The sequence below is a fragment of the Oryzias latipes genome, chromosome 16 (assembly GCF_002234675.1).
Source record: "Oryzias latipes chromosome 16, ASM223467v1".
Lineage (NCBI taxonomy): Eukaryota > Metazoa > Chordata > Actinopteri > Beloniformes > Adrianichthyidae > Oryzias > Oryzias latipes.
Genome location: NC_019874.2, coordinates 9,326,268 through 9,347,877, shown reverse-complemented (window position 1 = coordinate 9,347,877; position 21,610 = coordinate 9,326,268). Strand labels below are relative to the sequence as shown.

Here is a 21,610-nt window from a genome sequence, read left to right as displayed (position 1 = left end):
TCCCGTTCACCTAAACCTCAGCCTGTCAGAAAACTTGACAGGCTGTGCAAGTCACTACACTCTTCCCAGAAGGAAAGCTGAAAGGGTTCAAACCAGACTGCATCCAAGTAGGAGAGACACATGTGTGTCGTACAGATTTTAGATTTTTTTAACCCACCCAAATCCTGCGCACTGCTCAATGCGTCCGCTAGTGATGTTCACACGATAAGTGTGTGCTCTTTGTGTATCTTGACTGTTAGAAATGAGGGTTTTGAACAATCAAATTGGAGTTTGTGTGAGCATCTTACAGGCGTCCAACAGGGACCTATGTCTCACATGCACATCCATGCGTGCAGCATTTGTGAGCAGACAGTAGGGAGACAGTACTTTACAAACAACTGGCATGTGGCTTAGGGTCACCATACCACAGCATCACCCATACATCATGAGTGCGTGTAACTTACATTAAATATCAAAAATGTCCTCATGTACTTATCACACTCACGACAATCGTGCATTCCATTTTTATAACGTCCCTTGGGGTGGCCGCAAGGGAACTGCAAGAAGCACCTCTCTACAACCCTTCATGAGCCACTGAGCCGTACAGGTTGCATGTGACTAAGGCTTAAGGAAATCTATCCCCAGGTTATCTCTGGTTGCCCTGGATGATAAACTATGTTAACTAAAGATGTTATTGCGTACCCACTGCAGCAACCTCCCTAAGATACTCATTTTTATGAAGCTAAAGGTCTAATCATCCACTAAAGCTAAGATGCAGTCCTGTGTTTACCCATGAAAACTAGCCATTTTCTGCTAATACATGGGCTACAGGTTTTGACTTAAACAGTTTGAACACTGCTGATGAAAACATAAAACTTTACTAGATTGTAACATCCCAAAAAAGTATGACTACCTTGCAACAATTAATTTCTACGAGCCATTTATGCCATCATTAGAGTTCAGATTTTGGCGATCAGTCAGGGTGAAGTACGGACTATGAACTATGGATTCAAATTCAAATTAATTCAAATTAATTTTATATATAAAGCACCTTTCATGTCAAACAGACAGCTCAAATTGCTTTCCATAAAAAAACAAACAAGAATATTTTCAGGTCCACCTGTGGGCCAAATCTTTACAGCGACCGTAAAGGGATCTGTGCTTATGCAAAATAATCTAATTTTGTTCATTCTTTAAAGTCCTACTCCGATCATTTTCTGATCTTTTGTCAAAGCGTTCCCAATGGTTTTTTCATTTTGATTATGCCATTTCTTAAACAATAAATAAAAAAATAAAAACTGTTTTCTAGTACATAGCTTCTGCAGAGTAGCAGGAGTTCATTAGAAATTCGTCTCTGAGTTGTGGGCAGGAGTGGTGTAACAGTGAAAACCCTCCCCTACTTCCCATCATCTCTTTGTACACTCTCTCCTGCTAGCTTACAGCCCTGCAATACCTGACATTACTGCTGCAACAAAAATGGCGAACATCAGAGCTATCCAGCCGTAAATTTTAGATCCAGATTCCAATTCAGATGAAGAAAATAAAGACGTGGATCTATTTCTGTAAGTGAATGCATCAGAATGGAGCAGAGCAGGGAGACTTTGGTGATGTAGTAGCTTGTATTATAATAATAATAGTAATGGTTGTATTTTTCTGTGCTTTTCCAGACGCCCAAAGCGCTTTACAATGTGTAGCAATTATTTATTCCCTCCCCATTCAAACTTGGTGATGGTAAACTACTGATGCAGCCACAGTGGGGCAGTGGTTAGCGCCTCTGGCCTGTCCAGGGTGTACCCCGCCTTCCTTTGCCCAACAGTAGACAGGTAATGCTGTGGCGCCCCTGTGACCTCGAAAGGGATACTGCGGGTTAAGGAAATGGATAGATGGATCGATGGATGGATATGTCCTCTTTTGGGAGAAAAATGTTACGAGAACATGTAAAAAAACCATTTCCATCGGAGCGGGTCTTTAGAGAATTTTAACACCAACTTCATCATGGCTACAGTAAGCACTATTTATTTATCTGTCTTTACAAATTTTTTGCTCCAACACCTTTGCAGTTATGATTACAGTGTTGACCTTTTCTGCTGACACTGAAGGGAGCCACTGGGATCTGGGGTGCCGGCTGGGCTGGGATTGATGATGGCTGCTCAGGGTCACAGGATTACAGAGGTTCAAGAATGCTTGGAGGAGCTCAAGACAGCATTTAAGAAATTGTGAAGCAGAAGCCATGTCTTCTAAAAAAATTGCAGGTATTGTAGATTTAATTTATCGATTAAAAAAAAAGGTTGTTGTCAAAAGCTAAAAATTCCTCTTGTCTGTGTCTAATTTCCATCTAGAGTGAGTGAGATAGCAAGAATAGTTTTAATTTTTTAATTTTAAATGTAATTACCTTCTTCAAATATTAGCTTTGGTACACTTGTGTTGTCTGTTTAAATGGGCACCCCTGATATTTAAAAGTCAGTGCCAACAATGACTTCTTCCCGAACGCCAACGTTCATAGCTAATCATGTTAGTAGTTAAAGGACATTTTTGAATTAAATGTCTATTTTCTGAAAAATGAAATAAACAAAAGAAGCCGAGATGCTGAAGTTGATCTGAAGATGTTTTCTGTCTGTGTACATGCACATGCAAGGTGGTAGGCGTGTGTTCTGTGTTGATTTTCACAAACAGCTGGTGGTACTTTCACCCTGAAAGCCAAGTTATTGTGCAGCCTTCACAGCTGGTGCAGAGAGGAAAAAACCCCACAGAGGAATAGGAGTGACAGGAGGAACAGAGGGACAATGATGTGGAAGAGAAGCTGAGAATGTCACTTTTTTATACCTTGCTAGTTTGCACAAGAGCACAAGACACCGAAGACACACAGAACATTATTGCTGTGTTTGCCATTAGTTCACCAGATTTTTGTTAAAAACTTGGTCATATTTTTTTTACATTGTCATAGCTCTGCAGCACAGCACCTGAGTGAGGTTGAGGTCTGCTCCTCTCAGGTCCTGCTTCTGTCTAAGTTTTAGCTGGTCTCACAGTATGAAGTCACGTTTGTGCCACTAAAATGAAGGCAAAATTCACACGACCTTGTAAACTGTAATCAAAAGCAAAGTTTAAAAACATTACTTTCTAAACCATAAATGAAAACATTGAAGATTTGCTTTCAAAATCTCTTTTGTCGGTCACAAAATACATTTCTGATCTTCATAAATCTGCTGAAGATCGTGTCATTTCTGTTTTCGGATGCACTTCTTCCATTCTGGCTTTCTGTCTATATTCTCAATGCTGAGTTCAGCGTTAAAAATGTGCCACCAAACGAGCCAATCACAGACAAGAGGCTTCATGCTGACTGCTCTGGGATTGGCTCCAAGCGGAGAACACAAAGATGAATCTGAAATCTGTGAAATGACACCATATAAACCAGGTTCATGAAGGTCACCAATGCAAACATGTATTTTTTAACAAAGACATAGATTTTGAAAGCAAATTTGAAAACTTTTCAATTTTGCAACTTTAAAGGATATATTTTTCAAAACTGTACATTATGTTTGCAGTTTAGATTGTTTTTGTTTCTCATTTTAGTGACACAAATCTTGTTTTAATATCACAGCTCTCATTTTCTCACTACATCTAGGGAAATCCTCATCCTTCCTGCATCATCATCCATTCATCATCCATTCTTTCTACTGGTTGATTCTGTCATGAACTTTAAAACATGATTAACTTTAAAAAGTGATTCTACTCTTCATGTTTGAACCTTTACATGTTTTTTGGAAACATTAACAGACTTTTTGGTTGTGGGGGAAAAGGACAGCAGGTAATTTTGGATTCTTTGGTTTGGAAATCCTGCTGGTCCGGTCTATTTCTCAAATAGTTTTGGCAGATGAATGCCCCAGAAGAAAAGAGACAAACTTTTGCTACCTCGAGTCCCACACACTGATGGGAAAAGATTCAACCTAGCTCTTTCCAGGACCTGGCCACCACCCACCAAGGCTGCCTAGCTTTTTTTATTTTGAGCTATTGTGTTTCTGATATGCTCCATGAGTATTTGGTGAAGTGGCTGTTTCCATATATAAGGATGGTTCGAGTCCAGAAAGAAATTTTTTTTCTGAGTAGCTGTATTTTTTTGTGTTTTCTTCTTTTGGTCAGACAAATTAGTCTAGTACCATAAATACCATGATATGCACTATATCACCAACAGTATTCGCTCACCTGCCTTGACTAACATATAAACTGAAGTGTTATCTTATTCCTGACCTACAGACTTCAAAATGATGTCGGTTCACCTTATGTAGCTATGAAAGCTTCAGCTCCTCTGGGATGGCTGTCCATTAGGTTGAGGAGTTTCTTCATAGGAATTTTAGACCATTCTTCCAAAAGCGCATTGTTGAGGTCACACACTGATGTTGGTGGAGAAGGCCTGGCTCCCAGTCTCTGCTCTGATTCATCCCAAAGGTGTTCTACTGGGTTCAGGTCAGGACTCTGTGCAGACCAGTCAAGTTCATCCACACCAGACTCTGTCATCCATGTCTTTATGGACCTTGCTTTGTGCTCTGGTGCACAGTCTGATTGGAAGAGGAAGGGGCTGATCCAAACTGTTCCCACAAGGTTGGGAGCATGGAACTGTCAAAAATGTTTTGGTATCCTGAAGCATTTGGAGTTCCTTTCACTGGAACTAAAGGGTCAAGCCCAAGTCCTGAAAAACAACCCCACACCATAATTCCTCCTCCACCAAATTTCACACTCGGCACATGGAAGTCCAAAATGTACCGTTCTCCTGGCAACCTCCAAACCCAGACTTGTCTATCAGATTTCCAGATGATATATCACTCCAGAGAAGGCGTCTCCACTGCTCTAGAGTCCAGTGGCGGCGAGCTTTCCACCACTGCATCCGACGCTTTGCATTGCACTTGGTGATGTGTGGCTTGGATGCAGCTGCTCAGCCATTAAAACTAATTCCATGAAGCTCTCTGTGTGCTGTAGTTGAGCTAATCTTAAGGTCTTGTGAAATTTGGAGCTCTGTAGCAATTGACTGTAGAAAGTCAGTGACCTCTTTGCACTTAAGCATCCGCTGACCCCTCTCCATCATTTTACGTAGTCTACCACTTGGTGAATGAGTTGCTGTTGTTCCCAAAGTCTTCCATTTTGTTTTGAAAGAGCTGACAGTTGGCTGTGGAACATTTAGGAGTGAGGAAATTACACCACTGGATTTGCTGCACAGATGACATCCTATGACATTTCCACGCAGGAATTCACTGCGCTCCTGAGAGCGCTCCATTGTTTCACATATGTTTGTGAAAACAGTCTGCATGTCTGAGTGCTGGATTATATAAACCTGTGGTCAGACCAAGTGACTAGGACACCTGATTCTGATCATTTGAATGGGTGAGCCAATCCTTTAGGTAATTTAGTGTATTTATGCCACTGGCCTACAGTCATGCTCCAATGACCACAACCAAAATACTACTTATCCCTTGTGCTATCCTAGGCACTTTAACATTGGGAGTTGGGTCATCTAAACCCACTAGACAGTGCTCTGAACCTTTTTTTCTCCAATGATTTGTGATCTTCACTGGTATCCATGGATTACATGAAATCTTTCCACCTTTATCCACCTTTGTCATGGTAGGGAGAACACGTCAATGCTAGGTTGCGGTCATCTAAGATAGCACAAGGGTTAAAAGACATCTCTACCCTTTATTTTGTCTGACAAAAGAGGAAAAACCCCTTCCAATGTACATGGAAGATGACAGAAACTTGATTTATCATCTCTGAGAAATCAATTTGGGATCCTATTAATCCAGATAAAACAGCTGTAATGTCTCTGGATTCCCTAAGAAAAACTGTCCTGTAACAAGGACCTCCTCTGGTCCTGCTACAGTTTGTTTAAAAATGACTTAAGTGATCTGGAAAACTCAAAATGAAAAGACTCCAACTCCAACATTATCATTGGCATATGGCCCCCACATAGGAAATACAAAAAAGAAAAAAGTCACATACAACTTCACCTTAAATAATGATTGTTGTTAGTCAGAGTGCTGACAAAAATGTAATGCAGAACCTTCCAGAAGTAAGAGAACTTCCCATTTCACAGAGGGAGTTACATTACATCCTTAGGGAGGATGTAATGCGAATATACAGAGATGATGAATAAAACAATAAATACTTTTTAAAGTAGTTGAAGCTCTAAAAAGTTTCCAAATTCAATATTTAAACACATTTTAATCATTCATTTTGTAAAGCAAATTGTGGTTATAATTTGAATATCTTTGTCGGTGTAACGCCCTTAGTCACTTAAATATGAGAACTGTCTAGAGTGAACTGAGTTTTAACGATTTTGTTTATTTCTTGGTTTGCAGTTTCTTGCATTGATTATGTGGCAGTTTAAGACAAGATGTGAATTTGGTGCTTCTCTGTCTTTTAGCAAAACCTCAGTCCACTTTGCTTTGCCTTTGTTCAGTGTTTGGGGGGACGAAGGCTTAAAGTTAGGTCTAAAGTGCAGTCACCTATTGCTGACTTGGACCCCCCACAGAATCTGGAACTTTAACACAGAAGAAGAAACAAAGTGGACACATTTGAAATCTAAAAAAAAAAAACATCTCGAGTTTTAGTCAAAAAACATTTAGACTAAAACATCTGAGCAACTTCAGATTTACTAATTTGTTATTGTGTATAAACAATTTGTGCCTGCAAAAAAGGATTTGAACATGTGGAAAAAAGGTTTACAGACCAAAAGTTTTGCACTCATGTAAAAATGTTGATTTCTTCAAAAAAAAAGTCACAATAAGTTTGACATTCTGCTGCAGTGACAAAAAACTCAGTTTATATTGATTATAATGCTGTACAATAACCATCATTGATATTACTTACATATATACGTTATTTTACTGTGAACCAAACAGATGAACTTTTTTGTATTTCTTGGGGAGTTAACTACATTATGTTTATATGTTATTCTATTACTTCATTTTGCTCAGTGCTACTCATATTGTCATGAATTGGATTTTTTTTCCAGTATATTTAGGAAAGTTTCTGTGCAGGCACAATAGGTCTGTTTCTGAACATGGGGGTACAAACAGTTTTATACCACCCTGTGATGCTTGAGGAATAAATATTAACCGAATCTTTATAACTACGATAAAAGACAAAGGGTCCAGGTTCTGATATAATCTTCAAGACGGTGTCACACAGCTTTTTGCACTCAGTCCATGTATGAAATTATGGTCTTTCGTGATCCTCGCGTGATATACGTAATTCACAAGTGTTTCTTTCGTTCGTCATTTGTCGATGTGCATAGATGTCCGTCTTTCTTTCGTCCGTCTTTCCGTGAATTCGGTTTTCAGCTATTCGAAATTTTTGCTTGGTTCAGAATTACACAGTTTATGCATATTTAACGTAGTTTACATGCAATTATTATGGAAATCTAACGCAATTGTGCGTGATTTTTGTGAGACCCACACACAAATTTGTGGCTGTCCACGACCGTTCCACGTGTGTGTAATGGACTTTTCTTGCATATACCACTGATGTATAACTTTTAGATCGTGTGTACAGCGCTCATATCACAAGCACAATAATGACACACGGTTCACGTTTTACGTTGATTTACAGGTTCTTTGCATGGTTTATTTCTTAATTTTTCCGTGGTTTTAACATCTTCATCCGTGATGCATCTGTGAAACTTTCAGGCACGGACCACAACTTTTCTCAATTCTTCCGTGTATATCCACATATGACCAATTTTCATCCGTGCAAAATGAGCAAAATGTACGTAGTGGCTGTGTGACACGGCCTTTTCCCTCAGAGCTCAGCCTGACTTGGGTTGTGAAGGACCCTTACACACAGAGCTGTACGATGAATACTAATTAGGAATTAGGAATACTACGATGAACCGACCACAGGGTGGATGGTGGGGTTGAAGTGCCAGGCTCTGCATTTTGTCTCATGAATAAAACAATTGGGTGGTGGTCCGATTGCTAATCATCAGACCAGGTGGTCTGATGATCAGCAATGTCGGCTTAGGCGAAAAGATTCAGGTTTGAATCCCAGCATGTTCTTTCCAAGCATGTCTAGGCCCTCTGGTCTATTCCCAAAATCCAAAAACATCCTTCGCAGGTTGGCTGGTAATTAAAATTAGGCTCCATAGGTGGGCAGGGTGTTACGGTTTCTGTTTCTTTGCCCTTGTGGTTTGTTTCCTTTTGTTCTGTGATGTTTTGAGTTTCACTTCCTGTTTTATTTTGTAGTATTTCCTGTTCCGTTGTTGTTTCGAGTTTGACCTTGCCCCATCAGTCCTGAGTGTTTCCACCTGTGTCTTGTTGCCTTGTATGTATTTAAGTCCTGTCTTTCCCTTCCTCCTGTGCTGGTCCATATTGTATTGTTCCCCAGTTTCGAGTGTAATGTATTTCGAGTTTCCTAGCCTGCCGTATGCAGTGGTTTTTGTTTTTGTAGTTTTGTTATTATTAAAGCCCCGTTCCCCTGCAACCTCCTGCCTCTCCTCCTCTCTGCACCTGGGTACTCCCTCCCTTTCCCCACTGTGACACAGGGTGACCCTTCCTTTGCGCAACAGCTGCTGGGATACACGCCACCAACGTCCATGACCCTTTACAGGACTAAGTGGGAATAAAAGATGCCTAGTTTAAGATTTAATGTGCTAAATCTAACTAAGATCTCTTTCTCATTTTAAAGCTTTCACAAAGCTTTCTCTTCCAGAAGGACGTGTCACACAGCCTATACGTGCATTTAGCACAAATTGCACGGATGAAAATTGTTCCTATGTGAATATAAATGGAAAAAGTGAGAAAAGTAGTTTTCTTTATATAAAATTTTCACAGATGATTTACGAATGACCCACGTTAAAACCATGGTATAAGTACGGATAAACCACTCAAAGAAGATGTAAACCAACGTAGAACACGAACCGTACGTGACTATTGTGCTGTTTATGTGTAGTTCGTTAGTGATTTGTGCGTCTATTACATAGTTTTAACGTGATGTGTGCGCCCTATACACGATAGAAAAGTTATACATCAGTGGTACAAGTGTAAAAAGTCCATTAGACATATATGGAACGGTCGTGGAAAGACACAAAAATCCTGAACAATTGCACAAGGTTAAGGCAATAATTGCATATAAACTACGTAAAAATACGCATAAACGGCCAACCAACGACAAATTTTGAACAAGCTCCAAGCCAAATTCACGTAAAAACCTATCAGCAGAAGCCTTTGATCGACATCTGCGGACATTGACGAATGACTAACGCAAGAAAAGCTCATGAATTACATAGATCATGTATGTATCACGAAATGCCAAAATTTAAAACATGGCCATTGCACAAAATGTACGTAGTGGCTGTGTGACATGGTCATAATTCCCAGTATTTCGCACACATCACAAAATAAACTGTAACTAACTCTGGACGGCAACCGGTTTGACTATGTCTTTTCAGTTTTCAACAGTCTCAATGGTGTGTTCCAAGGGATGACCTGGCAGACTGAAAGACATGTTTTCCTGTTAAAAACTGCCTACTGTTTGAAATAATAAGTGCTCCAGGTTGAAATGTGATCAACTTCAGAGAGGAGACATGCCAGTTGGCTACTGACAGGAGAAAACAGTTGATTGGTTGATCCTGTCTGGTGGGGTAGTAGTCAGCACCTCTGACTTGAAGTAAGACGGCCGTTTGCATGTTCTCCTCTGGGTTTTCTGAAAGTACTTTCATTCAAAAACATGCTAAATGGGTGAAAATTGTTTGGTAGATGTGAATGTGAGTCTGCTTTGTTGTCCTTCCTTGTGTGGTCTGGTGGACGGTACAGAATACCCTGCCTGGGCTAATCACTTGAAGAGGTTAAATGTGTACACATAACCCTTGTGCTATCTTAGATGACCCCACCCTTACTTTGACGTGTTATTTCTACCATGACAAAGTTGGATAAAGGTGGAAAGATTTCATGTAATCCATGGACACCAGTGAAGATCACAAATCATTGAAGAAAAAAGGTTCAGAGCACTGTCTAGTGGGTCTAGATGACCCAACTCCCAATGTTAAAGTGCCTAGGATAGCACAAGGGATAATCATGTCGTTTTCACGAATCAACTATTTTGCTCATAAAATTGGAGACTTTTATGTAGCAGAGGCTGAGTCTCACTGCCCTACATGTTTTAAGGACAGAGTAAATTTGTATCTAGAACAACTCTTGAGGGCCTCTAACTATGTGACACTGTTGTCATTCTGCAGTCAGCAGGGTAACCCTTGTGCTATCCTAGGCAATTTAACATTGGGAGTTGGGTCATCTAGACCCACTAGACAGTGCTCTGAACCTTTTTTCTTCAATGATTTGTGATCTTCACTGGTGTCCATGGATTACATGAAATCTTTCCACCTTTATCCACCTTTGTCATGGTAAGAATAACACGTCAATGTAAGGGTGGGGTCATAGGATACCCCAAGGGTTAAACAAAGGAGGAATTGAGTCACAAATTGTAAAATCAATCACTTCATTTCATTTCTTAGCCCTGTGATTTCAGTAGATTTCCTCATAACCAGAAATTCATAAATCTAATAAATCAAAATTAAACCAGAGCTAATCCAGTGACCCCTTCCTCTATAACTGAAAGTTCAAAAATAGAAAATCTGCCTTAAATATAAATTCTGGATGTTCTCGCTGACCTGAGATTGATTTTCTGTGAAACACGGTCGTCAAAATCATGTTTTAGTACGACTTTGATAAACTATGAAGGACAAATGTATTGTTGGAGAATTAAAGCTACCATAGCCAGGTGGAGAGATGTGCTCTGTCCTTCAGCTGTTTGTGAATGAGCGGAATACAGTTTCAGCTACTTTACTTTAATACTTGCTTACTTTTAACTTTATTTTTTAAAGTGAAACACTTTATTCCTTTTCTTAAACCAGAGAGCTGTGATGGAGCACATGCGGCTCTGGAGCCTTGGGTTGCAGACTCCTTGTCTATGTTCTTTCTTGAGCTGAGTTCAGCCTGATAGAAGCTGTAAAGAACACTCACAGAGACTAATGCAGTCATGTTCTGTGAATATGACAAAGAGCTGACTCATCTAAAGGCCTCTTATGGTAAAATTCTGCTGCTGTTCATTTTCATACCAGCTACTTTTAACATGTTCTTATTTGGAGAGATTTAGATGAAAAACTTGGTTCTCAGGTTTCTCGTTGACCTTTCTTGGGCTTGATGCTCTTTTGAGGGACATGTGGAGATAAACGTCGTAATTTACTTTGTGTTTGTTTCACCAGAACGCTTTACTGTGCTCTATAGGTTACTGGAGCATCTGGAGCATAAGAACACCTAGGCATGGCTTCTTTTTGTGGACTACAGTTTGGCGTTCAAAGTTATTCAGCCATTCAAGCTTCAAGCCAAGCTGCACCATCTCGGACTTAACACCGCACTGTGCAATTGGATCACAGATTTTTTAACCAACCGCAAACAGAGTGTTAGATTGGGAAAGTACACTTCATCCACTGTATCAATCAATACAGGCCCCCCCCCTAAGGGTGTGTGCTGAGCCCTCTATTCTACTCTCTGTTCACTCACGACTGCTGCTCATCATCTTCATTCAACCTCATTGTTAAATTTGCTGACGACACTACAGTGCTTGGACTTATCAACCACAATAATGAAACGGACTACAGGAAAGAAGTGCAACACCTGGCGTCATGGTGCAACAATAATGACCTGATCTTAAACATCAAAAAGACCAAGGAAATTACCAAGGGAATTATTGACTTTCAAAGATTGTTTTTAACAATCAGCCACTTTCCATTGGCACAGAGATGGTGGAGAGGGTGACCAGTTTTAAATTTCTGGGGGTCACTATCACAGAGGATCCATCCTGGGATCCACACACTGTCTCAGTGGTGGGTAAGGCCCAACAACGCCTGAGGAAACTAAAGACTGCTAAAATGTTCAGGCAGCTGATGGGGAACTTTTACAACTGTGCCATCAGCAGTGTTCTGAAATTTGGTTTCCTAGTGTGGTTTTACAGCTGCATAAAAGGCTGACCAGCAGAGACTCCAACGGGTGGTGAAAACAGCGGGGAAAATCATCGGGACCACTCTCCCAGAGATGAGCGGCCTCTACACCACCCGCTGTCTAAAGAGAGTCCACAACATCCTGCGTGACCAGCACCATCCAGCCCACCACCTCTTCCACCTGCTGCTCCTCAGGAAGGAGGTACAGGCCCACCAAGGCCAGAACAACCAGACAGAATAACAGCCTTTATCCACAGGCTGTGCGGCTGCTGAACAGTCCCGCCCACTAACCGCCCCCCACCCCTCTCCAACCGTCTCACCTGAGCACACTGTGAACTGGACTTTGCATTACTGCACATCAACATCAAGCTGCTATTGACTTAACATCTGTGTACACTGAATGTCTTTTTTTATTTAATTTTTTGTTTAGTCCTTGTTGTGTTCCTTTTTGTACTGATGCTGCACATTGGTTAGTTATTTATTTATTGGGTATTTATTTGGTAAATTGAACTGAGTGTCTGTTGTTGATGCTCCAAACGCATTTTCGTTGTTTTAACTGACAATGACAAAACAAATGAATCTTGAATCTCTTACTGTCTGCTGCATGAGCTAACGTTGGGGGGCGGGGGTGTTTACTGCTTTTGTGTTTATTGTTTGTACATGTGGGTCAGAAGCCTTTGGTTAGTCATGATATTTGCCAAAAATGACACAAATGACCAGGTTGAACTTTAGCGCACAAGAAAAAAAAAAAGGGACTCAGAGGAGCGGACACTATGGAGGAAAAACAATAAAATTATTTTTAAGGACTCTTTGAAACACTTTCTCTCAACAGTACCTAAAATGCATCAATTATTTTGTGCTCATGTCATTTATTTGTGACCTTTAATTAATTTATTATATATTAAAAAGATTTAAGACAAACCATCTCTGATCACTTTTGACAGCCTGATACTCTGGAAGACTTGTTCTGACGCTAGACTGGTGGACTGTTTTATCCGGTGGACCTGTCTTCTGTGGTCATTAGTATGTCTTTTTTATTAGAATAAACTTTTTTAAATGACAGAGAACACATTATTTTAGCTACAAAATGTACATACACATTGTTCACACATTGGAAAAAAACAGTCAAGATTTTTTAGGATTAACAAATATTTAGAAAAATGATTTTACATCTGTGGATCCTTGCGTGATTTGAGTTGGACATGGTTGTTTCCTCCGAGTTACAGATAAATGGCTGCTCTTGTTCAGGTTATAGACTGGGCCGTACCTTCCAGTGCTGCTTGTTTAAATCCGTAAGTGTTTGCCTACATTTCTTGTGGCGTTCGGTTGCTGAACTGAAGGAGTGAGAGCCTTGGAGATGCAGAAATGAACATTTGCAGCTGTTAGAGTAGAAGCAGTATGGATGTTTGCAGGATGGAAACCAGGACAAGCAGAGTGAGTGCTGTGGGGGCGGCTGTTGAAGATATGGGTCATGCAGTGCAGCAAGCCTCTGCCTTTTGTGTTCATGTGATCCTAGAGTGTAGTAGCTCCAAGATGGAGCTCAAATTCAGATGTTGTCAGTCAAAATAAAAAGGAAATTGTGGGTCAAAATAAAAAAAGAGGAGAAGATAATGTTGGTTCTAAAAGGTGTCTGAAGTTTGTCTTGAGGTCATTTGAGATGATGGTTAAAGTCTAGCTTGGCTCCGTGGTGACAGCAGAATTCCTCACGTTTCTTATCTCGCTGGCGCCATTGGGCCTAAACGAATAAATGCAAAGAAACCAGTCTGTATCTTACTATTAGGTCTGTGGCAATGTAATTCCGCAATGAGATGAAAGAACTAAGAAAATTACTAACCGGAACGCCTAAAACATTTCTGTTGTCTGTTTTCAATAGATTTATCGATATGATAAGATATTGTGGTTTCTATACTGACAATGACAGAAATGTTAAACAACTTTTTTACCTTTTCAAGTTGTGCGCTTTGCTTGGATTTATAGAGGAATTCTCCTACAGCAACAAACACAGAGAGGACCAGTCCGGCCGCCAGGACGATGAAGATCCCGCCGATATTCTGCACCCCAAGGGCATTGGCCTCCTTACTCTCTTCCTCTGGACAACCGTTGCCTCTCCACCATTTTTCTTTCATCATATGGAGCTTCCCTTCTTCCTGGAGCTGCAGGATGGCGATGGTGATCTTGTCTCTGTAGGGTGAACCTGATGGACCAAAACACAAGATATGCATCAGCAATCACTGTGACTCAGTCCTTCCTAGTTAGAAAAGGGGAACGTATTTTCATATGCTTATAAACTTATATTATATTCATATATAAGTTTTTTTTGTGCTCAGAAATCCGTTCCCTCCATATCAGTCCAACCTCCTGTCAGTTTACAGTACAGTTTCCTCATCGGGGTTCAAGAAAAGGGACACAAACATTCCCTTCCAGCATGCCTTCATTTCCTCGTGTGTGCATCATACAGCTACCAGATGTAGAGGGCAGAAAAACATGCTTTAAGCTCTGAGGACTCTAGATTTCTCCACAATTACAGTCAGCAAGTAAGATCTTTTATTCAGCAGACAACACAAACCAAAACTAAAAACATTTTCAGGTTTGTATGTATATTGTGAATGTGTTGATGAGTGTGAAGGCTTTTGAAACCAACAGGTATATTTTGAGTGGGCCTGTGTGAACATTGACATTTGACAGTACCGCCTTTAAGTTGTGGGCAGAACTGTTGGTCCAGCGCAAGCCTGCGCTAATATCCCATCAATCCTTTATTTACACTCTCTCCCACTAGCTTACAGCCCCTTGTAGTCAATGACAAAATGTACAGCCGCTTTTCATCAGTTAATCTGGTTGGCTAGATGGTGCCAGAAAACGGCGTTGGCTTTGTGGATAATTGTAGCGCGTTTTGGAGGAAGCCCGGTCTCACGCGGAGAGATGGCATCCATCGCACTTTGGACGGAGCCGCTCTTCTCTATAGGAACATTCCTGCTAACCTTAGTCGTGCAACCTGACAACCCAGAGAGGACACCCGGGCACAGAGCAGCAATTTAAAACTCTCCTCTGAGCCTCCTTTAGCGCTGGTGCAAAACCCATGCAGGGAAAGTCAAACAGTTCCTAGCTTTAGCTTATGTGCTGAAAGGCAAATGAAAGGAGTGAGATACAGAAACCTTGAAGTAATGGATAGTGGTACTCTCAATAACAACAAGCAGAATTATGATTTCATTAAATGGTTCTAATGGTTATTAAACATTAGATCCATTTCCTCTAAGTCCCTCTTAGTCAATGAGTTAATTAAAGATAACAAACTTGGTCTACTAGTCTTAACAGAAACTTGGCTACAACAGGATGACTATGTTAGACTGAATGAAGCACAGCCCGAACAATCAGAAAACCAGGATTTCAGGGAAAGGAGGTGGTTTGGCAGTAACATCACAGTCTCCTTCCTAGCACTGAAGTCAAACATGATTATAACTTATATTGTCTATAAGTCACCCAAACAGGAAGACTCAACATGCAGTTTTATTTTAAAATATTTATCGTATTCCCGGCCCGTATTCACAATGTGTAACTGAGTTTTCTGACTTTCTATCGACTACTGTTTTAGATTCTGATAAGAATTATAATGATAGGATTTGAATATTCATTTTGATGACTCTAGTGACTGTCTAGGAAATGCATGTGGCGCTGTATTAGATTATGTTGGTTTCACACAAAAAGTAAATGAACCCACTCACTGTCACAAGCACACCCTGGACATTGTTTAACTCATGATATAGAGATTAGCCAGCTGAGTGTCCTTCCTCATAACCCCATCATTTCAGATCACTTTCTGATTACCTTCCAGTTTACATTAGAACGTGCTACTGCCCCAGTGAATGAAAAACAGATTAGAAGAATATTATCTGACCGTTCGGTGTCTGAGTTTAAAACTCACAGGTCAACCAATACTTAGTAACATGCTGAGCAAATACTCTAGGACCAGCTCTCATAGCTTCAGTCCCAGTGAACAGTTTGTGAATGATGCCTCACAAGCCCTTAGGAGAACACTCAATGTTGTTGCCCCCCTGAAACCTAAGCTTGTTAGACAAAACCGAGTAGCACCGTGATTTAATGCTGAAACACGTTCTCTTAACCCTTGTGCTATCTTAGATGACCCCACCCTTACATTGAAGTGTTCTCCCTACCATGACAAAGGTGGATAAAGGTGGAAAGATTTCATGTAATCCATAGACACCGGTGAAGATCACAAATCATTGAAGAAAAAGGTTCAGAGCACTGTCTAGTGGGTCTAGATGACCAAGCTCCCAATGATAAAGTGCCTAGGATAGCACAAGGGTTACACAAATAACCCGTAAACAAGAGAAAGAATGGCGCTGCTCTGGTTTAGAGCAGTCTCTTAATCCTTGGAAACATAGCCCCTTAAATGATAAAAAAAAAAGCTCTACATAGAGCTAGAACCCAGTACTATTCAACCTTGATAGCAGAGAATGGAAATATTCCAAGATTTCCTTTCAATTTGATAGCCATACTAGACAGACAGTCAGAGCTCAGTAGAACCACATATTCCTGCTACTCTCAGCTCTGAGGATTTCCTTAAATTCTTTGATGGTAAAATCTCAAATATTAGACGTAAGTTGAATCAAGTTATTCCTACTATCAGCCCAGAATAAGCTGAAGCAGTAGAAGTAAAGGCATCCATAGAAACCTCTGTTACATTAGACTGCTTCACTGCTGTGGCTCAAGTAGCCAAAACCTCAACTTGTCTCTTAGACCCAATCCACACTGAACTTTTTAAAGAATCCTTCCCCCTAATTAATGAATCCATATTAACTATAATAAATACCTCTCTGGAAACAGGTTATGTGCCACAGTTTTTTTAAATACACAGTTGTTAACTGCTTAAAAAAAAGCCCAGTTTAGATCCTAGCAATTTGGCCAACTATAGACCAATATCAAACCTCCCCTGTAACCCCTGTGCTATCCTAGGCACTTTAACATTGGGTCATCTAGAACCACTAGACAGTGCGCCGAACCTTTGTTCTTCAATGATTTGTGATTTTCACTGGTGTCCATGGATTACATGGAATCTTTCCACCTTTATCCACCTTTGTCATGGTAGGGAGAACACGTCAATGTAAGGGTGGGGTCATCTAAGATAGCACAAGGGTTAATTGAAAAATCCTAGAAAGAGTTGTAGTTAAGCAGCTTTACCGCTACCTACAGGACAATGGCTACGTTGAATATTTTCCGTCAGGGTTCAGACCACACCACAGCACTGAAACTGCACTAGTTAGAGTCTCTAATGACTTATTAATGGCCCTTAGTAAAGGGAATATTCTCTACTCAGGTCCTGTTAGACCTCAGTGCAGCCTTTGACACTATCAACCACAGCATTTTACTCCAAAGATTAGAGCATGGCGTAGGGATCAGAGGATTTGCCCTCCAGTGGTTTGAATCCTGTTTATCTGATGGGACCAGTTTGTTAATGTATATGGACAGTCCTCTCATTGTACTCATGGTAGTTACGGAGTCCCACAGGGCACAGTTTTAGGACCCATCCTGTTTATGCTCTACATGATTCCCTCAAGAAACATAATCAGGAAACATAGCATTAATTTTCACTGTTATGCGGATGACACGCAGTTGTATGTATCCATTAAACCTGACCAGAGTGACCATATAGAGAAACTTAATGCCTGCATCAGAGCATCAAGAGATGGATGGCAATTAATTACCTTGTCCTAAACACAGAGAAAACTGAGGTCATTATACTAAATCCCAAAACCTCAGAGATGCTCTGTCTGATCAGATAGTCTCCCTGGATAGCATAAGTGTAGCCTCCAATTTCACAGTTAGAAACTTAGGGTTTTTATTTGACCAAGATTTCTCAAATAAGGCTCACATATCACAGGCTTATAAAACTGCATTTTTTCATCTGCTCAAAATAGCCAAGATCAGAAATATATGATCTAAAAGTGATGCTAAAAAACTCATCCATGCATTTGTTATGTCTAGGATTTATTACTGGATTACATCGCCTGCCTGTCCTGGGAGAGGATCTCTACTTCATGTGGACATGCCTGAGGTTTCTTTTTTCTCCTGGAATCTGTTTTTTAGGAGTTTTTCCTTACAGAGAAGGAGGGCCTAAAGGCAGGGATTCCCCGTTTAGTTGAGTCTGTCTAGTTCAGTTTAACAGATTTTAAATTGTGTACAAGTAGTGATGCCCGTTAAGACAACTGTTTTGTTATATTGGGCTGTATATCTAAAACTGAATTGAATTGAATGTGATTTGCGCAGCAGAGGCGTCCAATTTTAGGCCAATGTACAGACGCGATCTTGGCGGCATGTTTAGAGTAAAAAAATCTGAGCTCAGGTGAAGAAGACGTATTGCGTCAACCAATCAGGAACTCAGCTTTGGTTATGTGACATGTTCAATTATGCAATCAGTGGGTCTTGTCCAAAATCAACATAAAAAATCTATGATCAGAGGAGAAGCTGATTGTTCCACTCTTGAAGCTTGTGATATTTTTCTCATTTGCATTGAGACAATAAAAATAAAAAAGATTCTCTCATTCTATTCTTATTTTTCCTCCTCGGACTAATGCAGGACAGCAAGTCATCAAACTGGGTCACAGAGAGACAGAAGTACCGCTGAAAGTGCCCTCCTTCCAACGCAGCTCTTGTAGTAGATGGTGAGCCTCACCGTCCTCGGAGAGGAATGATGTCATGAACCCAGACATGGAGACGTGATCACAGATGCTTTTGTAGAACTGTGCAAAATCAATAAACCTGATCTCTAATCTTCATTTACACACAGACACCACTCCATGCAGCGATCTGGCTAAAAGTTTTTGGTGGTAGCTCCTGCCACATGAGTCTGGGGCGTGAAGTTTATGGACAAGCGTCAAACACCAAATTCCCTATGCATACAGTCATGGATTCAGTGTTTCTGAACCAGGTTTAGTGACCTGCAGAGCTGATGACAGGCTGAGCTATGGATCACTGCATCAGTAAGTCCCGGAAAAGCAGAGGCGCAACGTTAACTCTGCTCACTGCTGCACATTCTTCAAATGGAATTGATCCATAAAAAATGGCTTCTCATTATGAAACTCATAAAATGGTCGGAACATCAACTAAAACACCAGAGGCACAATGTTTCACAAGTGGCTGATGATGTTTATGTCTTTTATTCAAAACATGACTGTGCTGCAACAATGGCAAAAGTCATTATTCAGTCTTCCTTCAGGACTGTTCAAAGTTTGAGTTTCACAGAAGTACGCAGTAATTTGGCAAAGCAAGCAAATACTCATATATAGCAACTCATGAACTACAGAAAAGGCTTAAGTACGACAGATCAGTCAGGAAATGCAATTAGCCAAGTAAATTTAGTCTCCCTTCTCTGATTTCACACTCAGCTAAACAGAACCAAAGATGAGCTTCTGTCTCGCCGGTAGAATACACAAAAGCAGCAGTCCGCCACTTCGCTTGTGCCCGCAGTCTCCCAAGACAATCTTGCCATTTATCTGAAGGGAGCCCCTCGAAATCATCCATCCTCTGCAGATGGGGGTGTTTGAGGAGAGAAGGATGATATTTAACCTGAGTCTTGGATGGATGGCAGACTTTGTTCAATTTTTCTGAAGAAGCATGTGTGCCTGATGCACGCGTTGCTTTAAATCATTTGATTGAAAAAAGGAAAAAAGGGAAAAAGAAAGATGTATAGAAAAGACCAATGCTGCGTTCACACCAAACGCGATTCGAGCAGCAGATTTGTGACAGTTGCTATCTTGATGTGTGAAATTGTCTGCATGATGCTTGTCAAGAATAGAATAGAATGCCTTTATTGTCACTATACACATGTACAATTCGCATCACACGCGCATTCAGTGAGATGAGAGCTGCTCACTGTTCAGTGCAGACATGCATGAGAAAAATAATTTTACAAAAATAATAAAATAATTTCACAAAAAAGAAAAGTACAATTTATAAAAGTACAAAATTGTACAATAAAAAAAAATCCTGTGTAGTTTTTACTTTCCACAGAGAGGTAGGTAAAAATAAAAACTGCTATGCCCATGATAGTAGAGATATATTGCACTAAATATATTGCACTTAATGAGATTATATTGCACATAATGAGATGGTGTTGACATGATGAGATGCGCATAGTGAGAGAGAGGAGAAAGAGAGAGAGACATTGGTGTGTGGGTGTGCTTGTTCAGTGTCAGTGCATGTGTGAGTTCAGGATGGTTATGGCTTTGGGGAAAAAACTGTTCTTAAGGCGGTTTGTCCTTGATCTTATGCACCTGTAGCGCCTTCCCGAGGGCAACAGGTCAAAGAGTCTATTGCCAGGGTGGGAACTGTCTTTTATGACCTTCTCAGCTCTGCTAAGACAGCAGGAGGAGTAGATGTGGGACAATGAGGGGTGGGGGGAGCCGATGATCCTCTGAGCTGCTTTGACTTCCCTCTGCAGCCTCTCCCTGTCCGCCATGGTGCAGCTGCCATACCACGTTGTGATGCAGTACGTCAGAAGGCTTTTATTCGACGCAGGATAGAAGGTTGTCAGCAGGCTGGGGTCCAGATTGTGCTTTTTGAGGACCAGCAGAAAGTGGAGTCTCTGCTAGTCTCTTGATGACCTCTGTGATGTTTTCTGTCCATGAGATGTTGTTGGAAAATACAACTCCCAGAAACCGGAAGGTGTGGACCCTCTCCACACGCTCTCCGTTGATGTAGAAGGGAGCTGGGTCGGTGTTGTTCCACGATGATTTCCTTGGTTTTCTTGGTCTCAGTCACAGTTAGTGGTGTGATTGGAGCGGTGGAGCTAGTGGTGCTGGGTGGGATTGGGGTTGGGACTGGGGCTGGTGCGGCAGAGTTCTGTTGTTTTGGAGCTTCAAAACGTGCGAAGAAGTTGTTCAGCTCCTCTGCTAGCGCTGCACTCAGATGGTCTGTAGTTACTTGACAGCCTCTGTAGTTGGTGATGTATACCCTTCCGGACCTCCCGCGTGTTGTTGCTGGACAGATAGGACTCTGTGGTCCTCCTGTGATCCGTCTTAGCTTTTTTGACCCCCTTCCTCAGGTCAGCACGGGCAGCTGTGTACAGAGCTCTATCGCCTGACTGGAAGGCCGCGGCAACGGTTGAAGCGACTCCAAAGTTCAGATGCCCTAAAAATGCAGCAGTGCCTTTCATCGCGTGTCAATGGGTGTTTGATTGTGGCCCTGGGACAGACTGGCGAACTGTCCAGGGTGACCCCTTCCTTAGCCCATAAGTGGCTGGGATAGGCTCTGGCAGCCCCGTGACCCAGAAAGGGATAAAACGGCAGAAGATGAATGAATGTTCTTTTCTTTGTACTTCCTTCCACGGAGCTTCATCTTGGAAAAACCTTTAACTGCTTTGCTGGCGATAGTCCTACACATTTACCAATTAAGAAAGGTTGCTACATCATAGCACTTCTGTCTGGTTTACAGGAAATCAAAGACTGGATGCCCCAAAGCTTTTTAAGATTTAATGATAAAACAACGGAAGTGATGGTGTAAGCAGCTCCTGTGACCCCGGGAAAGGCGTCAGAGTCAGAGATCGAGTCATCTTACTTCTGGGTTGGAAAGGAACGTATAATCATATCTATGGATATAAATCACTCTAAAGGCTTAAGAAAAGCAGGATATAGA

The 21,610-nt window shown here is 41.0% G+C and overlaps 1 protein-coding gene and 1 long non-coding RNA gene across 7 annotated transcripts in view; one reads left to right on the top strand and one right to left on the bottom strand.

Annotated features, from left to right (window-relative positions):
* The window catches only part of grik2 (glutamate ionotropic receptor kainate type subunit 2), a 254,054-nt gene that overhangs the window by 11,022 nt on the left and 221,422 nt on the right, over nucleotides 1-21,610 (bottom strand). For 2 of the 5 annotated variants that reach the window (XM_020709977.2, XM_020709976.2), the window contains 2 exons: nucleotides 13,906-14,156; nucleotides 13,670-13,697 (listed from right to left, as the gene is read on the bottom strand). In XM_020709977.2, coding sequence (XP_020565636.1) covers nucleotides 13,670-13,697; nucleotides 13,906-14,156 — 279 coding nt within the window. Of the gene's footprint in view, nucleotides 1-13,132; nucleotides 13,698-13,905; nucleotides 14,157-21,610 lie in introns of all 5 variants that reach the window. The other 3 variants (XR_002291930.2, XR_002291929.2, XM_020709979.2) reach the window with 3 other exon arrangements.
* LOC110016620 lies at nucleotides 1,597-12,698 on the top strand. Of its 2 annotated transcripts, XR_002291933.1 has the most exons (3): nucleotides 1,597-1,983; nucleotides 2,079-2,231; nucleotides 11,250-12,698. It is a non-coding gene; the product is annotated as an uncharacterized LOC110016620 (long non-coding RNA). The 2 variants fall into 2 exon arrangements; XR_002291932.1 differs by having other exon boundaries at nucleotides 1,597-2,231.